The following is an 18,952-nucleotide window of genomic DNA, read 5'->3' on the forward strand; positions in this document are numbered from 1 at the left end:
TGTCTTTTTATTTCCACGCTCTTTCTGGCTGCTTGTCTCCAGGCATTCTGCCAGTGAGGACCTCCCTTGTCTCATCACCTATTCCAGTGAATTTGAGTCTTCCTTATATGTGTGCTTGTATCGCAGATGTGGGGGTACAATATCATCTTATGCCAATAGTAAGCTTTCTGTTGAATGTCTTTGGAAACTTGATCCTTTCTATCGCCCTTTGCAGATGCATAAATAAGAAATGCAAGCAGGAAAAGGACATTCAGCCTCTTTTCTGCTCCATTCACTACCACCCCTTCCCCCACTCCTAACTCTCCTTGCATAACCTTGGGTTTACTTGCCAGTTAAAAATGTCTCACTCAGCATTTTCTATAATTAATGACTAAGGCTCCACTGCTTGCTGGGGAAGAGAATTCCAAACATTAACAATACAATAGAAGAGATTGCTTCTCACTTTCTTCAGTGAGAGACTTCTTTAACCTGTACCTCTAGATTTCCTGCGAGAACATCCTCTCAGCACTTACCAGGTCACACCCTCCTGGAATCTCTTAAACTTCAATAACATCACCTCATTCTTCTAAACTCCAATGAGTATACACTCATCCTTTCCTCATTAATATAAACTCCTCATCCCAGGTCCGAGCCAACGGAACCTTCTGTGAACTACCACAAAGGTGTTGGAGCAGTAATTAATCAAACTGGTTTGTCCATCTTTGAACTGCACATGCCAGGCGGTTTTCCACAAAGGAAAACAACAAGTAGTCTTTGTAAGCATATGAATAGTCTAATATTTGTTTGTTAATCTTGCCAGTTTAATATCTTTTAGTCAGTTGGTCACAAATTGATTTGATATAATGCTGTAAACCATTTGTTACTTTTTACATTGATTTCTGAGCTATATGTGGCCAGTGACCCTTCAAGTTTATTAATGAAATGTGCTGCTTGGCAGACTTTTATGCCCTGATCACCTGATAGGAAGATGATTGTGTGGCAGTGTAGAGTTGTGTCAGGACCACTGCAGAAGGAATAAAGCAGCTGACTCTATAGTAATTGGCTAGAAAGTTGGCTATTTCAACTCATTGGTAACTAATGAATTTCAATCCTCCCCCACATGAACCTAGTCTGCTGATCATCCTGGCACACCTGACCAGACCTTACTTTCCCCCAACTTGTGCTAAGCCCATTTCCATGAAATGCCATTCTCCTTCTTACCACCTTACCGCCTAGCTGCATCTGGCCCCTTGCCCACCTGCCAAAAGGTGAAAAGGAAAGATGTTTTTAAAAACAACATTCTGAGAATACCATAAAGGGAGAGAGAAAAGGATAAGGTGAAGGAATGTGGGAAAACAACAAATTAACCAAGCTTGGGTGATGGTAAGGATGGTAAAAACGGCCCACTCCCATTTTTCTCTCCACCCTGCAGGCTCCCTGCCTCCCTTCCTGATGAAGGGCTTTTGCCCGAAACATCGATTTTCCTGCTCCTTGGATGCTGCCTTACCTGCTGTGCTTTTCCAGCACCACTCTAATCCAAACTGATGGTAAGGTTGAGTGATGGAGAAAGGCAGGAGGTTGGGGTCTTCTATAATTTTCACTATCAGTGACCTAAGTCACTCTTCCGTTCACAATACCTGGTCTACTCATTTAACCCCAGCACCTCTTCACACAGCACCTTTTCCATGCAAGTGCATGAGTTGCAACACTAGTCATTTTACTCTTCCATTCTCATGACCAAGAGTCCAAACAGTGTTCCATTTTGCTACTTTCTATTTAGTTCATAATATTTGCCGCTGACTGTCTAATAGTCTGTATATTGTGAAGACCAAATACAGACTCTTCTGTCTCCAAGCGTGCAGAATATTTCCAACATTGATTTCATAGTTCACTTATTGAGAAATAAAGATCCTACCTCCTTTTAAAAAGTGTTATCTAGTAACTCGTGCAGGAATTTACAAGTCCCCACTGAAATGAAATCCAGCATTTTGTTATTCCATTATAGTTGAGTTTTCCTTGATGGTTAATGCTTAATGAAGTCGTAAGGAACACAATGTTGTGCGAATGGACCATAAGCCCGAATCAGCTGTACTGGTGAAAGGCCTTCATACTTTCACTTTGTTAAACTTCCTGATAAACAATAAGAGTATTGTAGCTGGATCTGGGCCCCAAGCAGGGCTTCCACCAACTCTCTTGGCACCTGTTGCATTCAGAGGAGCCACCATGCAAACATTAAAGGTAAGATTCAAGCGTGTAAAATTATTTTCTTTAATGAAGGGAGCTGTGTCTATCATGGTATATTGTATATTTCATTTGATGATTTTGGTTATTTTATCTGCATTTTGCCTCATTTCATGTTTTTTTTGTGCAGCCCAGTTTACACAAAAAAACTTTCTCCTGGGTATCTTCAATACTGTCCTCTCATTTTTATGTCCAAATTGTTTATCAAAATTGGGTGCTATGCCACTACTTATATCCTGCCAATGTGAGAATAAAACCTTTTACTGTTTTTTTTTTTGCTGTGTGAACTAGACAGCCTCTCTTTCCATGCAGCTACGTTCCCTTCAATGCTGTGTACTTTCATTTTTTTATTTGGCATTTTTATAAAAAACATCGAAGATTCGTATATAATATTCCCTCCATGCCTAATACAAGTTACTGTTAGAAGTCTATGCTAAACATTCATGATTATTCTATAAATGAGCATGAACTATACTTTGGAACTTGCATGATTTCTGTTTTTTTTTTAAATCCTTGCTGCTATTACTACTTTGCCAATCATTCTCAGGAAGCTAAGATAACATGGTGTTCTGAAGAACGATGACTGGATCTAAAGTGTTTACTTTTGCTCCACAGATGCTTTCAGTCTCCAACAATTTCTGCTTTTGTTTCAGATTTTTAGCATCCATGGTTCTTTGTTTTATTTAAGATAAAAGGTACCCGTCAGGATTCCTGAGTTGTCAGGGAGGAGTGGTGCCTGAGATCTTGCAGAGGAAATGTTAGCTGCAAGGTGGTGTTCTGTGCATCCGTTAAAATGTGCTTCAGATTAATCACTTGAGTGTATGAAGTGATTTTTGTTTTATCTCCATTCACAGCATCAACAACTACCTTAAAATTTACTGTTTTTAATTCAAAATCCAGCCCCTGTTGTCCTTTCCATAGTCATTCTTAGAATAAATCATGTTCTTAGATTTCTGACTTATCCAATCATGTGAAAGAAGTACTGAAGAAACAGAAGATTTGCCTGCTATAGCTGCTAGAGAAACCAGTTTGAGTTGGTTTGCTCTGGTCTTCAACTGGCATATCTAGATCTTAAAGTACCTAATTGAGGCACATGGTTGATGTTTCTTTTGGAAGTAGGGAATCTTTTATTCAACTGTTCGTGAAACATAATTTGGCCTTCATGAGAACTTTTGGCTTAATACAATTTGTATAAAATATTACATTTTTAATTAATGTGGAAGCATAGGATGGAATGAGATACTGTGGCTAAATTAGATTGCCTCCCAAAAAGGACAGGGTATTGTGTTGCAAAGTAGCTTGCAATGACATGCAATATCCACTAAGCAATTTGTGTGGTTAACCACACCATGGAAAGCCTGCAATCCTACCAAAATAGTACTCTTCTAGCTGCTTGTCTCTGGCAGGAGAGAATGTTTGCTTGGACAGCTTTAGTGACTGCCATTCCCAACCACTCCTTTGTCAACAGTGGTTGGCAATCTAAAAAATGTTGCAAATAACTTCAGCCTGGAGGGAACTAGGTTCATAAGCTTATCAATATGGTCATCTTGATCAGTGGCAATGCTGTACTTGCTCAAAGGCTGGAACAGTAAGTCTGTTTTCCGGCAAATATCCTTAAATAAGCCAATGCCTCCCACAGTGATCTTCACTGCTGTTAGGAATTGCTTCCATGACACCCATACCTGCCAACGTTGCTTCCTTTCTCAGGAACATACTGCTTTGCAATCCATTTGTTTAGAAATGATGCTGTATTCCAAGGTGTACCCAAAATCCACTAGCAAGTTGGTTTGTGCAGAAACATTGAAGCTAGTAAAAAAGAAACTTGCTTCACTACTTCTTTTTGACTTTTGCAACTTGAAACACACACACACTTGTAGTGACAACCATCAAATAATTTAAGTAATTAATCCCTTTTATGTAGTGCTGGTTGAGGAGCGTCAGTGGTGTGATGCAGGTTCCTCCTTTTCAGTTATACCAAATTCAGATATTTGAATGAAATGTTTGTAAGAATGACAATGTTGGGCTGTTGCTTGTAGGACAAAAAGACTCCGATATTCATCAGGAACACTTTGCAGGATCAAACGGGGCTTTGTATGGATGTCGGTTTGCTCGCTGAGCTGAAAGGTTCAGCTTCATCACCATATTGGGTAATGTCCTCTGTGAGCCTCCGGATGAAGCACTGGTGGTATGGCCTGCTTTTCTGTTTAGATTTCCTTGGGCTAGTGATGTCATTTTCTGTTCTTTTTCACAGGGGGTGGTAAATAGGATCCAAGTCAATGTGTTTGTTGCCATGCTTCTAGGAATTCTTGTGCGTGTCTCTGTTTGGCTTAACCTAGGATGGCTGTGTTGTCCCAGTTGAAGTGATGTCCTTCCTCATCTGTATGTAAAGATACTAGTAAAAATACCTTGCAAGAATTGTTGCAAAAACAACATTGGACAAACAGGCAGAAAACTAGCCACCAGGATACATGAACATCAACTAGTCACAAAAGACATGACCTACTCTCACTAGTACCTTTACGTACAGATGAGGAAGGACATTACTTTGACTGGGTCAACACGTCCATCCTAGGACAAGGCAAACAGACACGTGCGAGGATTCCTAGAAGCATGGCATTCCAACTGGAACTCTATCAACAAACACATTGACTTGAATCCCATTTATCACCCCCTGAGAAAAAGAACAGGAAATGATGTCACCAACCCAAGGAAACCTAAACACAAAAATAAAAAGCGAGCCATACCATCAGTGTTTAATCTGGAGGCTCACTGGTGTTACCTAGTAGAGCGACGAAACATCTGAAACTGAACCTTCCAGCTCTACGAGCAAACATACATCCAGAACCTCAGCCTGATCTACAAATCTTCTCAAAACTCACTAGGGCTTTGTACGCTTTGGTCAATATTAGCTTGTCCATCTAATTTTATTCCTTTTATTAGACTTTGTAGTGACTAAATATAAATCAATGACTTGCTGAACCGTTTCATTGAGCGGTTGAGAGCCGATCATATTGCTGAGAGTCTGAAGTCACATGTAGGCCAGACCATGTAAGGGTAACAGATTTACCTTCCCTGAAGAGCACGAGTGAAGCAGATTGTTTACAACAATTAACTTTTTTTATTTGAATTAAAATTTCACCATCTGGGGTTTGAACCCATGTTTACAGACCATTACTTGGGATTCTGGATTACTAATCCACTGACAATGCCATTATGCCATTACTGCTTGCCAGGAGAGAAACAAATGTGTTGGTACACAGTGATTTTTCAATTTTTTTTTTAGGCCCGAAGCATTAATGTAAGGACACAAAATCACTCTGGAATGATGGACTCCCACAGCCTTGAGATCACTGGTCCCATCATGCCTCACTCACTGCATTCTTTGACACTGATGTTGAAGTCTGCACAGAAAGGAAGATTCACAGCCAGCCTTCTTGCACATGAACCAACTTCGGTTTTTAATGTTGCTCTTAAAATGGAGCAACGTGAAAACAAGGTAAGGGACTGTAATTTTTCATGTTTAAAGAGTCTGGAGCTTTTGAAAGATTTTTTTTCCCTTTTGAGATGCTGTGATAGCACCTAGCTCTGTCCACTGTGCTGAAAACTGTTGGGAGTAGTGTTGGGTTGATCTGCTAATTATGACATTCTCAGAGTTTGAAAATCAGTTTTATGGAACATCTCCAGAGACTTGAAAATCAAAAGGAAAACATGGCACTGAAGTATTTTAATGCAATATTAGTTAAGAGCACTATCTTTCAGATGAGACATTAAACCAACATTTACCCTCTTAGAAGCATGAAAACGATAAGAGCATTAAAATTCTCCCTACGTCAAAATTTATAAGATGGCAACAGTAAACAGTATGAATTGGCTGCTTTAGGAACAGGACAAACTTGTTACAGTAGTTGGATTCATTTTCATGGCTGTTTACTCCATTATTACCATGCTGCAGTGGTTGTAGGACAGCCATTGCAAAGATATTTGTTTAAGCAACTCCTCATTGGTTGTAATGGTACTGTAGATCTAGAGAATGAATCTTAAAGTCTTCAGGAAGTTAGCCATACAGAATGGAAACAACCCTTCAGTCCAACTGCACCGACCATGTTCCCAAACTAAACTAGTCCCACCTGCCTGTGCTTGGCCCATATCCTTGCAAATCTTTCCTGTTCATGAACTTATCCAAATGCCTTTTAAACATTGTAATGGTACCTGCATCCACCACTTTCTCTAGCAGTTCATTTCACACACAAATCACTCTGTAAAACAAAAAATGTTGGCCCCATGTACTGTTTAAATCTTCGTCCTCTCAACTTCAAAATATGCCATCTCCCATCTTAGGCAAAAGACCCTAGTCATTCACCTTATCTATGTCCCTCATGATGTTATGAACCTCAATGAGGTCACCCCTCAACTTCCCACGCTCCAGTAAAGAAAGTCCAGCCTTTTCAGTCTATTTTCATATCTCAAATTCTCGATTCTTGGCAACATCCTGGTAAATAGTTTCTGAATTCTCTCCTTCCTATAACAGGGTGGTCAAAACTGCATACAGTTCTCCAGAAGAGGTGTCTCTAACATCCTGTACAACTGCAGCATGGCATCTCAATTCCGATACTCAAAGCTTTGAGCAGTGAAAGCAATCATGTTAAATATTGCCTTAACCACCCTGTTTACCTGTGAGGTAAATTTCAAACATGTGTCCTCAATCTCAAGGGATCTAACATTTAGCTAAACAAACGTCAACTTTTTAAAATAAAATGGACAAAAAACAATGAGATAGTCACTGGGATTTTGAATGTTAACATGGGGTTTAATGGGGAGGTAAGAAGGCATTGCAAAGTGTTACTACATCGACATTTTCCTGTTACATCCACCTGCTAGAAAACAGATCAAGTTAACATGAATAGTTTTAATTTCAATACTCAGCTCACCAGAAACATAACATGAATTATTGGTCTTGTGATTTGCAATCCCTCAAGAAAAATATTTTTCCATCTCTACCTCAGCCAAATTCCAGGACAGTTTTGGTCAATATCTCATTTGTCTTTGTGGGTCCTTAAATAGGCTGCTGCATTTTATACATTTTTAACAATGACTATTGCAGATGATACGAAGATAGGTGGAGTTGTGGACAGTGAGGAGGGCTGTTGTCGGCTGCAGAGGGACTTAGATATGATGCAGAGCTGGGCTGAGGAGTGGCAGATGGAGTTCAACCCTGCCAAGTGTGAGGTTGTCCATTTTGGAAGAACAAATAAGAATGCGGAATACAGGGTTAATGGTCGGGTTCTTAGTCAGGTGGAGGAACAGAGGGATCTTGGGGTCTATGTACATAGATCTTTGAAGGTTGCCACTCAGGTGGATAGAGTTTGTAAGAAGGCCTATGGAGTATTATCGTTCATTAGCAGAGGGATTGAATTCAAGAGTCGTGAAGTGATGTTGCAGCTGTACAGGACTTTGGTTAGGCCACAGTTGGAGTACTGTGTGCAGTTCTGGTCGCCTCACTTTAGGAAAGATGTGGAAGCTTTGGAGAGGGTGCAGAGAAGATTTACCAGGATGTTGCCTGGAATGGAGAGGAAGTCGTACGAGGATAGGTTGAGAGTTCTCGGCCTTTTCTCGTTGGAACGGCGAAGGATGAGGGGTGACTTGATAGAGGTTTATAAGATGATCAGAGGAATAGATAGAGTAGACATTCAGAAACTTTTTCCCCGGGTACAACAGAGTGTTACAAGGGGACATAAATTTAAGGTGAAGGGTGGAAGGTATAGGGGAGATGTCAGGGGTGGGTTCTTTACCCAGAGAGTGGTGGGGGCATGGAATGCGCTGCCCGTGGGTGTGGTAGAGTCGGAATCATTGGCGACCTTTAAGCGGCATTTGGATAGGTACATGGATGGGTACTTAATCTAGGTTAGAAGTTCGGCACAACATCGTGGGCCGAAGGGCCTGTTCTGTGCTGTATTGTTCTATGTTCTATTCTTAAGTATTTAATTGCATTCACAACACTGGGAAATTCTAATCATGCAAGGTGCAGTACACATAAGAGTTCTATCCTTGGCCAGCAAATAGCAAGTTGAATGGCCTAGTATCTGATTTAGGGCTTTAATAAATACTTGGGTAAAAACAGCCACAGAATTGCTGTTAATCAAAAGGACATCACAGATGAAATGGGGGACACTAAAGAATATGATTTCCGTTCGCCGAGCTGGGAATTTGTGTTGCAGATGTTTCGTCCCCTGTCTAGGTGACATCCTCAGTGCTTGGAAGCCTCCTGTGAAGCGCATCTTGATGTTTCCTCCGGCACTTATAGTGGTTTGAATCTGCCGCTTCTGGTTGTCAGTTCCAGCTGTCCGTTGCAGTGGTTGGTATATTGGGTCTAGGTCGATGTGCTTATTGATTCTGTTTAGATTCAATCAATAAGCACATCGACCTGGACCCAATATACCGACCACTGGAACTGACAACCGGAAGCGGCAGATTCAAACCACTATAAATGCCGGAGGAAACATCACAGAAGCGCTTCACAGGAGGCTTCCAAGCACTGAGGATGTCACCTAGACAGGGGACGAAACGTCTGCAACACAAATTCCCAGCTCGGCAAACAGAACCACAACAACGAGCACCCGAGCTACAAATCTTCTCACAGACTTTGAATATAATTTCCATGAGGCCTGGAATTAGTACAAGGATTCTTTTACTGATTTTCCTAGATTCCTGTCATTTCTAGGAATATCTGCAATCTGTTAATGCCAACCCTTGGTAATACAAAAGTTGAATATTACCAAAAAAACTTCCTATAACTTTTCGTCTAGCATTTATCAAGACAAATGCAAGAATGACAAATTTAAAACTCTTACAACCTGTTATACAGGGGAGGATACTGATTGGTTGGTAAGTTGACTCTCATTGCCAAGGCATTTATTTAGAGAAAGCACAGGGAATTACCAGTTCCACAAGTTTCCAGGTAATGTTTTTAGTACAAAAGTAGTCCAAAATTTGAACACAAACCTTTTTGTTTCAGTGAAGCAGATCTCCACATATGAAGATGTGTCTCATTGTGATTGTAAATGAGTCGTGTTAGAAGTTTGACTGTTCAACTCAAACTGGTGCCACAGATATGCAAATACTATCCTTTATACTAGAAAATACACAGACAGGGAGATAGATTTGATTGTGACTGGGCAGTACTTGCAGAAAAATCCTGAATGTGCTAATAGCTAAAGTGACATACATTCATACACAACGACTCACTCCATGCCAATATGTGCAATATGACAAATCTTGCATTTTTAAAAATATCTCTCCTATACTTTGGCCACAATGATGCCTTGAAGATTTAGTAGTCTTGCTAACTAATCAGCATCTTTTCATTTTTGTGCACCTTCTGATTAGGACAAGACAAAATGCTTCAGTTATAATAGTGTCTCTTTTCAGTAATTATAGTTCAGTTGATTTACCTGGTGCTAATTGTTTGCCACCTATCAAAGGCACAAAATACAATTTTCTGTGCTTAATATGCAGATAGTAATTTGAATACTTTGCTATTTGCACTCTACTGTTATAAAGCAGTTTGATCCTCTGATATTCACAGGAGCTATCTTCAGATGAATTACGCAATAGCGGTCTACATCCTGAAACACTGAATCAACTCATGCAGAAGCCAACATTTGGAAAATCCTCTTTGAAGCATCTAGAAATGAATGAGTACAAATATACCTGGAAACTGTAAACTGTGCTAGCAATTTTAATGGTAGCTGTGATTGTTCTTTCACTAGATGCTTTTATTCTCCATGTCAAGCAGCATACAATTGCAAGGCTTAAGTACAAATGAGTTTTAGGTGTGAAAGCTGACTAAAGCAATGAGGGATCAACAAACAGTGACCATATCCTTGGCCTGCTCTTAATGTAGTATTGTACATTTAAATTGGCTACATTATGATATTGTTTATTTTAATGCATTTAATAAATGCATTTCATATTTTTAATATTTGTAATCTCACACAGATATTTGAAATGCCACCTGTGATTTTAACTGGAAAGGCAGCAAATGAGATCTGTGCCCTTTGGAAAAGGTGTGCCATTATTAAGTAGTTCGACAACTGCTGTCTTTAAGAGGCAGAGTGGTTGTTTAACAAAATTGAATTTAATTTTTGTTTTAAATCGAGTAAATCTGTATTATCAAATCAGTGAACTGGTATCCAGAATCTTGATTTCCTTTGTTTAATGTTAGGTTTTTAACAGTAACTATAATGCAGATAGCTTTCACATTCACTCGTATTAAATATTCAACTGTTGATTAATCTTGTCAAGTTCACTTCAACTTGATTATTATGGATGTGATTGAATTGTAAAAATTTTGTTTCGTATCAGTGTCTAGCTTCACAAAATAATCTGTTTGCATGAGGTTCTCCAGAGGGTTGTTTTATTCACCCTTTTGACAGGAAAAAATTTAATTTTAATCATTCAGCTTTTTTGTTTAAACACCTCTGTTTAGTCAAATAATAGACATTTTTACGAAATGCAATTTCTATGTCAGTCACTCCATTGTTCATTTGGTTGTTCACCTGTTCAAACTTATCAGTTGTTGTATAAACATTATTTGAACAAAGGATAAGCCTTATAGCCCAATTGGCTTTTCAGTTGTGTGTCAGCACAGGCAAGGGTACCACACAAAAAGCTTATGCATGTCCTATTGGAGACTAGCTGCCCTTCTGACCATTTCCTGAGAGAAGCTGTAGGAACCACATATTTTTAAACTTTCTAAATCTGATTATCATATGGCATTTTACTCATTTGTTTTATCTGTAAAGGAGATGTTTTAGCCTGTGATATAAATTGTTTGCAGTCTGCCCACTTTCCTGTATGCATGTCACTGTGATCAAGAATGACATGTTTGATCTAATCAGTGAACAATAATGATGCAGATAAAGACATTTCAGTTTGTAGAAAACACATCAGCTTTATGATTTTACAAACAAATTTCTAAAAAGCAAGTGCAAATCTCAAATGTTAGTACGGCAAACTTACTTTTAACTGGCACTTTTGATACACTTGAAATACTGCAAGCTTACTGTATTATCACAGTGTCAGTATAGTCATCTGTGAGGGAGAAGGCTCCCTGCCAGAAAGTTTTATTTAAGGCAAAGTTGCATTATTTGTGATTTTTGCTATAAATAAAAAAAAGTGGTGTGTATATCTCCTGCAATTTCTATGACTATGTGTGTTTTTATGTGGACCTTTTGACCAAATGGTATATTCCTTGTCCCACTAGTGCCAGTTAATAAAAAGTTTGCTGTAGTTACTTAATTCACGTTTTTCAAATAAGTAAAAACTAAGAGCTTCGTCGAAAGTATGTTTTAATTGAAAACCGAGTGTTTTGCTCAAATTAAAGATATTAAACGCACTTTTGGAGATACTGCCTTAGTATATTGTTTATAAAGGATTATACTTACTACTATATTTTGTTGGGGTTTTTTTTGCTGATGCTGTTCATTTGCAATCTGATAGTTTTCACATATCAATTCAATTTTTTTCTGGAAAAATCAAGTTTTTTGTTACTTGAACATTCTCCCATGACGTTTTCTCAAAGTTAGAGAGTCAACAGCAGCAAATGTGTCCATACCTGCTCCAGCAGTGTTAGTAATTTTATGAACCTAGATCCAATAAAACAAACAAAACAAGTACTCCACTAAGATGAAATATCAAAGCGAGCATAGCCGACTATTTTTTGAATACCAGCTCTTCTGTTCTACTAACCTTCAGATACCTTGGGCATTTGTACGACACAGATTCCTTTCTGAATCTAGGTTGATTAGCTGCCATATGTCAATTCTTTCCTGCTGTGATGAGGACCAAAATAAAGATGTTTGCACCAAGAAAATTGTAAAATAAATTCACAGTGCATATCCAGACAGTAAATTTGACACTCGCGCAACAGAAACCTCACAGAAAAGATGATTTGAATTTGGGACAAATCTCCCAATAAACTGAGGCTAGATCAATTTAATTGCAAAACTGAGATGTAAAGTTTTTTTTTAATGAGTTACTTAACCAGGACTGATTAATATCGTTAAGGTATAGCTCAGCTGTGTTCTCGCTTTTTGGCCTAATCTTTCACTTTTTTTTGAAGTAGAGGATCAACTGTTTCAGGAGAATCCTCGTAAAAGTGCAGCTCAGACTAGTTAGCAAAGTTTTTAAAAATCTAAACATTGCCATCCATTTTACATAAAAGTGCTACTACTGAAAGAACCACAAATTGCTTTATTGAAGATGGGTACTTACAAATGTACAATGGGATAATCTTGCATTGCTGAGTTTCGACAGGAATTAATCACTTTTGTAAAAAGAGTAAATTGCACAATAGTTAACAAAACATTTTTATTTACACAATTGAACAACCTAATGGCAGATATTGAATGATAATTTCATGTAGCATTATCTGAGGCTGAAGTACCACCATCCTTTGGAACAAGCCCCATGGCCTGCAGCGCAATGGTGGCAGCTGAGGCCTTAGCATGCTTCTTGTTAGGACTAGGTAGGCTGGGTTTGTACTCTGTGCCATTGATCATCACCTGTCACAAACACATATAGTAAAAATTAGATTTGTTTTAAGATAGATATAATTGCAATTCGATTTATTTTAAAACTTTTTGATTCAAATTGAAGTCATAGATTTTGTTTTGCAAAGATGTATCCACTTGATCAAATCAAATTGGGCTATTGCTCACCTGACAAAATATGTATTGTGAGTATAAAGTTTGCAGTTATGATATACAGAAATATCCAGTACAGTGGAAGTCAAGCCTCTAGCCATATGGTTGTTAATGCATTCATAATTTTTAGAAGAGTAATTTTCAATCATTTCTCTGTTCCTGATTTATTATCTAAATTTGCTTCATAAATAATTTATAACTTGTTAACAGGTTTGGAGTTCTTCAGTTAACATAGGTTTACAAAGCTTACGCTGCACTAGAATGAAGAAAATGTAAATTTCGCTTCTAATCTATTGCACTCCCAAATTTGGGAAACTAACGACATTCTGGGTAATGGAGGATGGGAAAAATTTCTGGCTGTAACAGCTGCTCTTTTTTTTTTGAGGTATTTTAGTTGGAGTTTTCGAATTCCAGGAGCAACAATTACTGTTTCATATGCTGTTGTATTGTTTTGGAACTTTGGGGAAAAAAAAGTCAAAACAACAGCAGTTTGAAAAGGGAGAAAGGAAGCACATGGTGAGGTCAGTGCAGGAGAGAGAGAGAACCTGCACAGTTACTGCCTTTGCTGTTTTGAATTCATGTATCGCTGGACATTGGAGTGCATCTGGGAAAATTAACAAACAGTGAAATTCACAACTGATCTTGGAGGAACCTGTTTGGGCGAAGTTCACGATGCAGAATCAGACAAGTTAATTGGTGTTTTAACTTATCCAAAGGGCTAGTTGTCCCTGTATTCCATGAGACAGAGAATCTGCAGTAGTGAGTAGAGTGGGCTCTTTCTTGATTTTTTTTGGAGATATGTCTCTTGATTAAACTTAAAATATAAGCCATAACTATTAATTTAACCTGGGGCAGTGTTTGTAGAGGAATAAGACTGTTATTTTCTGGGCCTGTAGATTGTGAAGGAGCAAAAATGGCCTTCGCAGTGATATGTACTTGTCAGATGTGGGAGTTTAAAGAGAATTTAAGGGTTACTGCAGATTATATCTGCCACAAATCTTATCAAATCAAATGGATCGGTTGGAGAGACAGAAGCAATGAGGAATTTGCAACAGCAACAGTATGTGATGGATGGCAGTTATAGGAAGAGGGGAAAGTCTCAGATACAGTCACATAGATGGGTTAACTCCAGGAAAGGTAAGAGGTAGGCACCTAGTGCAGGAGTCTTTCGTGGATATACCCATTTCAAACAGGAATGTTGTTTTGGAAAATGTAGGGGGTGATGGATTCTCAAGGGAATATAGCACGAACAGCCAAGTTTCTGGCATTGAGACTGGCTATAATGCAACAACATGAGATAGCTTTGGCAAATAGAATTAAGGAGAATCCAAAGGGTTTTTTACAAATACATTAAGAACAAAAGGGTAACGAGGGAGAGAACAGGGCCCCTCGAAGATCAGCAAGGCGGCCTAGTGTGGAGCTGCAGAAAATGGGGGAGATACTAAAAGAGTACTTTGCATCAGTATTTACTGAGGAAAAGGATATGGAAGATATAGACTATAGGGAAATAGATGGTGACATCTTGCAGAATGTCCAGATCACAGAGGAGGAAGTGCTGGATGTGTTGAAACGGGTAAAGGTGGATAAATCCCCAAGACCTGATCAGGTGTACCCAAGAACTCTATGGGAAGCTAGAAAAGTGATGGCTGGGCCTCTTGCTGAGATATTTGTATCATCGATAGTCATAAGTGAGGTGCTGGAAGACTGGAGGTTGGCTAATGTAGTGCCACTGTTTAAGAAGGGCGGTAAAGACAAGCCAGGGAACTATAGAGCAGTGAGCCTGACCTCGGTGGTGGGCAAGTTGTTGGAGGGAATCCTGAGGGACAGGATGTACATTTATTTGGAAAGGCAAGGACTGATTAGGGATAGTCAACATGGCTTTGTGCGTGGGAAATCATGTCTCACAAACTTGATTGAGTTTTTTGAGGAAATAACAAAGATGATTGATGAGGACAGAGCTGTAGATGTGATCTATATGGACTTCAGTAAGGTGTTTGGCAAGGGTAGGGATCTCATGGAATACACGGACAACTAGCCATTTGGATACAGAACTGGCTCAAAGGTAGAAAACAGAGGGTGGTGCTGGAGGGTTGTTTTTCAGACTGCAGGCCTGTGACCAGTGGAGTGCCACAAGGATCGGTGCTGAGTCCTCTACTTTTTGTCATTTACGTAAATGATTTGGATGCGGGCATAAGAGGTACAGTTAGTAAGTTTGCAGATGACCCCAAAATTAGAGGTGTAGTGGACAGCGAAGAGGGTTACCTCAGATTACAACAGGATCTTGACCAGATGGACCAATGGGCTGAGAAGTGGCATATGGAGTTTAATTCAGATAAATGCGAGGTGCTGCCTTTTGGGAAAGCAAATCTTAGCAGGACCTATACACTTAATGGTAAGGTCCTAGGGAGTGTTGCTGAACAAAGAGACCTTGGAGTGCAGGTTCATAGCTCCTTCAAAGTGGAGTCGCAGGTAGATAGGATAGTGAAGAAGGTGTTGGTATGCTTTCCTTGATTGGTCTTGAATACAGGAGTTGGGAGGCCATGTTGCGGCTGTACAGGACATTAATTAGGCCACTTTTGGCGTATTGCGTGCAATTCTGGTCTCCTTCCTATCGGAAAGATATTGTGAAACGTGAAAGGGTTCAGAAAAGATTTACAAGGATATTGCCAGGGTTGGAGGATTTTCGCTGTAGGGAGAGGCTGAACAGGCTGGGGCTGTTTTCCCTGGAGCGTCAGAGGCTGAGGGGTGACCTTATAGAGGTTTACAAAATTATGAGGGGCATGAACAGGGTAAATAGGCAAAGTCTTTTCCCTGGGATCGGGGAGACCAGAACCAGAGGGCATAGGTTTAGGGCGAGAGGGGAAAGGTATAAAAGAGACCTAAGGGGCAACGTTTTCACGCAGAGGGTGGTAAAGGTATTGAATGAGCTGCCAGAGGAAGTGGTGGAGGCTGGTACAATTGCAACATTTACGAGGCGTTTGGATGGGTATACGAATAGGAAGGGTTTGGAGGAATATGGGCCAGGTGCTGGCAGATGGGACTAGATTGGGTTAGGATATCTGGTCAACATGGACAAGTTGGACCGAAGGGTCTGTTTCCATGCTGCACATCTCTATGACATCTATTTGAAAATAGTTTCAGTTCAACTTATTGTAATTTTCTTATTCAAGTTGTGTGGCAGTCATCCTCCACATAAAAAGGCGTACCTTTTGTGATTCTCAGGACGTTCAATTACCAACCCAGAATTTTAGCACTACAGCTTTAGGATTGATGAAAAAAATACACATTTTATCAAAGCTTGTCATCTTGCATTCATCAGCACATTTCACAAATGCAAGTACAGGGAATACCAACCTTTCTACTGCATGAGGAGAATAATGTTCAGGAAAAGATATTGACTGTTCATAATCACCCAACATCAGCAAAGTGCTGTGGCTGACATTCAATTTGGCAATTTAACAATATTTACTAAATAATAATCCTGATTGTAATTACTAACAACCAATTTATAATTGTTAGTGGGGCTTGCCTATACTGGAAGCTACATATTAATGCACAAGACTTTGTTCTTTGAAGATAAAACATGTATGTCCTGTTTCAATTCAACAAAACAGATGACAGTTCATTTCTCATTTAACAATGCCTTGACCACTCAAATTACTACTGCCTGATTTAAACTTTAAACAAAACCTAGCGGTTAACTGTCAAGCGGCATTAACAGTGTACACTCTCCATGTATTCTTTGCCCATGCAATATAAAATGTTGTTGATCCCCTTGAACCTGTATTGTAATATATCTTGATGGGTGCAAGATGAAAAGCTTCAACAAATCATGTTTTACTTAAGTGAGAATTTAAACATCCTATTTGCTCACCTTAAACAAAAAATGTTTGCAATGATCTGGACCACTGTCATGGACCATCAGAAAATCAGGTGGAGGCCATTTTCTCTTGTTACAAATTTCCATCAGTGCAGAAACAGGATGTTTTCCTGTGGAAAACACAAACAAAAGAATGGCATTTAATCATTCCAGTTATTTTCTTAACCTTCTGGAGCATGTAGGACTTGAACCCCCGCTTCCAGGGTCAGACAGGGGCTGACACAGCCACTGCACCACAAAAGCCCCGTTTAATCATTCTAAAATAGGCTAATCAAATATAACAATTTCAAGTTAAAGCAGCAACACATCAAAATTCAAACAGTTAGGGCTTAAACTGGACAGAAATCATAAGGTAGGATTAACCTACGCTGCGTTCAAAGAAACACAAATAGCAAATCAACTTTTGTGCTGCCTGTTAATCATTTACTGCACACATTAGCAATGGGTTCAAAACTGTACCTTCTGAGCACTATTAAAGCAAGCTTGAATAAAGTGGGGTGAACTCTAGTTGGAGCATCATGGGAGTGATGTGACCTTGGAAACTGAAGAATAGCACAATATGGGTGAGCAGACTCCAAAATACGGTATGGTCTACTTCACAGACTTAGTCATACGATTCTCAAGAATACTGATCCCAGCCTTGGTAGAAGTACAGCCCATTCCCAAAGAAGAGTTCACAAAAAAAAAATTTGCTGCAAAAACCTGGTAGCATCTGTGCACAGAAAGCAGAATTAACGTTTCAAGTCCAATGACCCTGCTTCAGAACAGAGAACAGCCCCCTGTTTCCGCATGTTGCCAGTGGGCTAAGAATTGAAAACCTTTTGTCCCACACCACAAAGCCATACATCGTTTGTTTGACTGTTGCCAATTATGTGCCAATGCCTCAACATTCTAGAGATGATCACTTTGAGGTTCTTCATTTTAACTTGGACCATAACTCTTCAAATTGTCTTGGTGGAATATCACTCCCAGTTCTACCCATGTCATTGGTTTATAAATGGACCACAATCACCAGATCTTTTTGCCCCAAGGTTTGTCTTCAGTTGTGAGATGTTCTTTCTCAGCTAAGTGATGTAACCTTCAGAATTCGTGTCTAGGGCTGCAGAGGACAGCATTTTGACTATACTGTTCCCCTTTCACTACCACATTCCTTTACATTCAACGCCCCACCCCCTATCTTGTTTTGAAGGGCATCCTCCACTAAAGTGGCTTAGTGATTTTGCTCATTCACCCAGATTGCATATTCCTCGTACCTAATGATAAAAGTCAATAGTTGAGATTCTTCTATCAAAAGATGCTGGATCCGCATATCTGCCTGATTTGCAGGCACAGGGGTGTGACTGCCTCCAAGAATAAACCATTCAGGTAATTCTCACTAGATTATCCAGATGTTCGACATCATCTGCAGTTCAAAAATTGTATGCTGAAGCTGCAAAACCCACAGAACACCACAGCTTTAGTCACCCAATGCAGATGGCATGACCACAATGGAAAACCTCCACTCTGTCCATAGGAATGACACCAATTTTTCAAGTCCTTGCTTTTTTGTCCTTATTTGTCAGGGACTATAATGCATTTTAGTTATCTCACACCATTGTTCTGCTGTGTATCTATTTAATTAGTAGCCAGTTAGTTTAAGTAAACCAAGCCAGACGCTCCTAAAATTGAGACAAAGAATAAAACTCACTAAAAATTGAAGATAAAATAAAATGAATAAAAACATCTCCTTCCCCCACAGTCTGTCAATCTGTCCTCCAGCTGATTACTGGGGGAAATACCACCCTGGGTGAAAGGCAGCGGTTGAATGGAACACAAATCTACTGTCTCTCTCAGCCACTTTCACCACTGACGTTTTGTCAATACAGCCAGCCATTCCCAGTGTGCTGATGTCCATACCAAGATACTGCAATCTGAAGTTCTGCCCTCAATGGCATCCTGCACATCCAGTTGCATTCCCACCATCAGGTTTGGCCAGGCCATGCTGTAGCCACTAGGATCTCAACCATCATGGAGGTGCACTAGAACAGCCAAAGGCACGTGGAAGGCAAGGAGCAAAAAGGAATGTGCAGCAATGAATAGGTCAGAAGGTCAGAAGTGTGGATCTTTGCTGATGATTGCACAATGTTCATCACCTTGTGGCTCCTCAGAT

General features: G+C 39.6%; 2 protein-coding genes across 9 annotated transcripts in view; one reads left to right on the top strand and one right to left on the bottom strand.

The window, feature by feature from the left end:
* Positions 1-11,668, top strand: part of donson (DNA replication fork stabilization factor DONSON) — a 36,078-nt gene extending 24,410 nt beyond the window's left edge. The window contains exons 8-10 of the mRNA XM_043701299.2: positions 2,019-2,217; positions 5,504-5,716; positions 9,803-11,668. Of these exons, the coding sequence (XP_043557234.1) occupies positions 2,019-2,217; positions 5,504-5,716; positions 9,803-9,940 (550 nt within the window). The 3' untranslated portion in view covers positions 9,941-11,668. The remainder of the gene's footprint in view (positions 1-2,018; positions 2,218-5,503; positions 5,717-9,802) is intronic.
* sona (SON DNA and RNA binding protein a) overlaps positions 1-18,952 on the bottom strand; it is a 76,484-nt gene that overhangs the window by 7,784 nt on the left and 49,748 nt on the right. For 3 of the 8 annotated variants that reach the window (XM_087992576.1, XM_087992575.1, XM_087992577.1), the window contains 2 exons: positions 16,798-16,913; positions 12,439-12,782 (listed from right to left, as the gene is read on the bottom strand). In XM_087992576.1, the coding sequence (XP_087848702.1) occupies positions 12,636-12,782; positions 16,798-16,913 (263 nt within the window). In that variant the 3' untranslated portion in view covers positions 12,439-12,635. Of the gene's footprint in view, positions 1-11,656; positions 11,865-11,967; positions 12,051-12,438; positions 12,783-16,797; positions 16,914-18,952 lie in introns of those variants that run through there. The other 5 variants (XR_015758824.1, XR_015758822.1, XR_015758821.1 and 2 more) reach the window with 4 other exon arrangements.

Source organism: Chiloscyllium plagiosum, unplaced genomic scaffold (genome assembly GCF_037043375.1).
Source record: "Chiloscyllium plagiosum isolate Xiang-an unplaced genomic scaffold, Cpla_swu_hap1 HiC_scaffold_12, whole genome shotgun sequence".
Classification (NCBI taxonomy): domain Eukaryota; kingdom Metazoa; phylum Chordata; class Chondrichthyes; order Orectolobiformes; family Hemiscylliidae; genus Chiloscyllium; species Chiloscyllium plagiosum.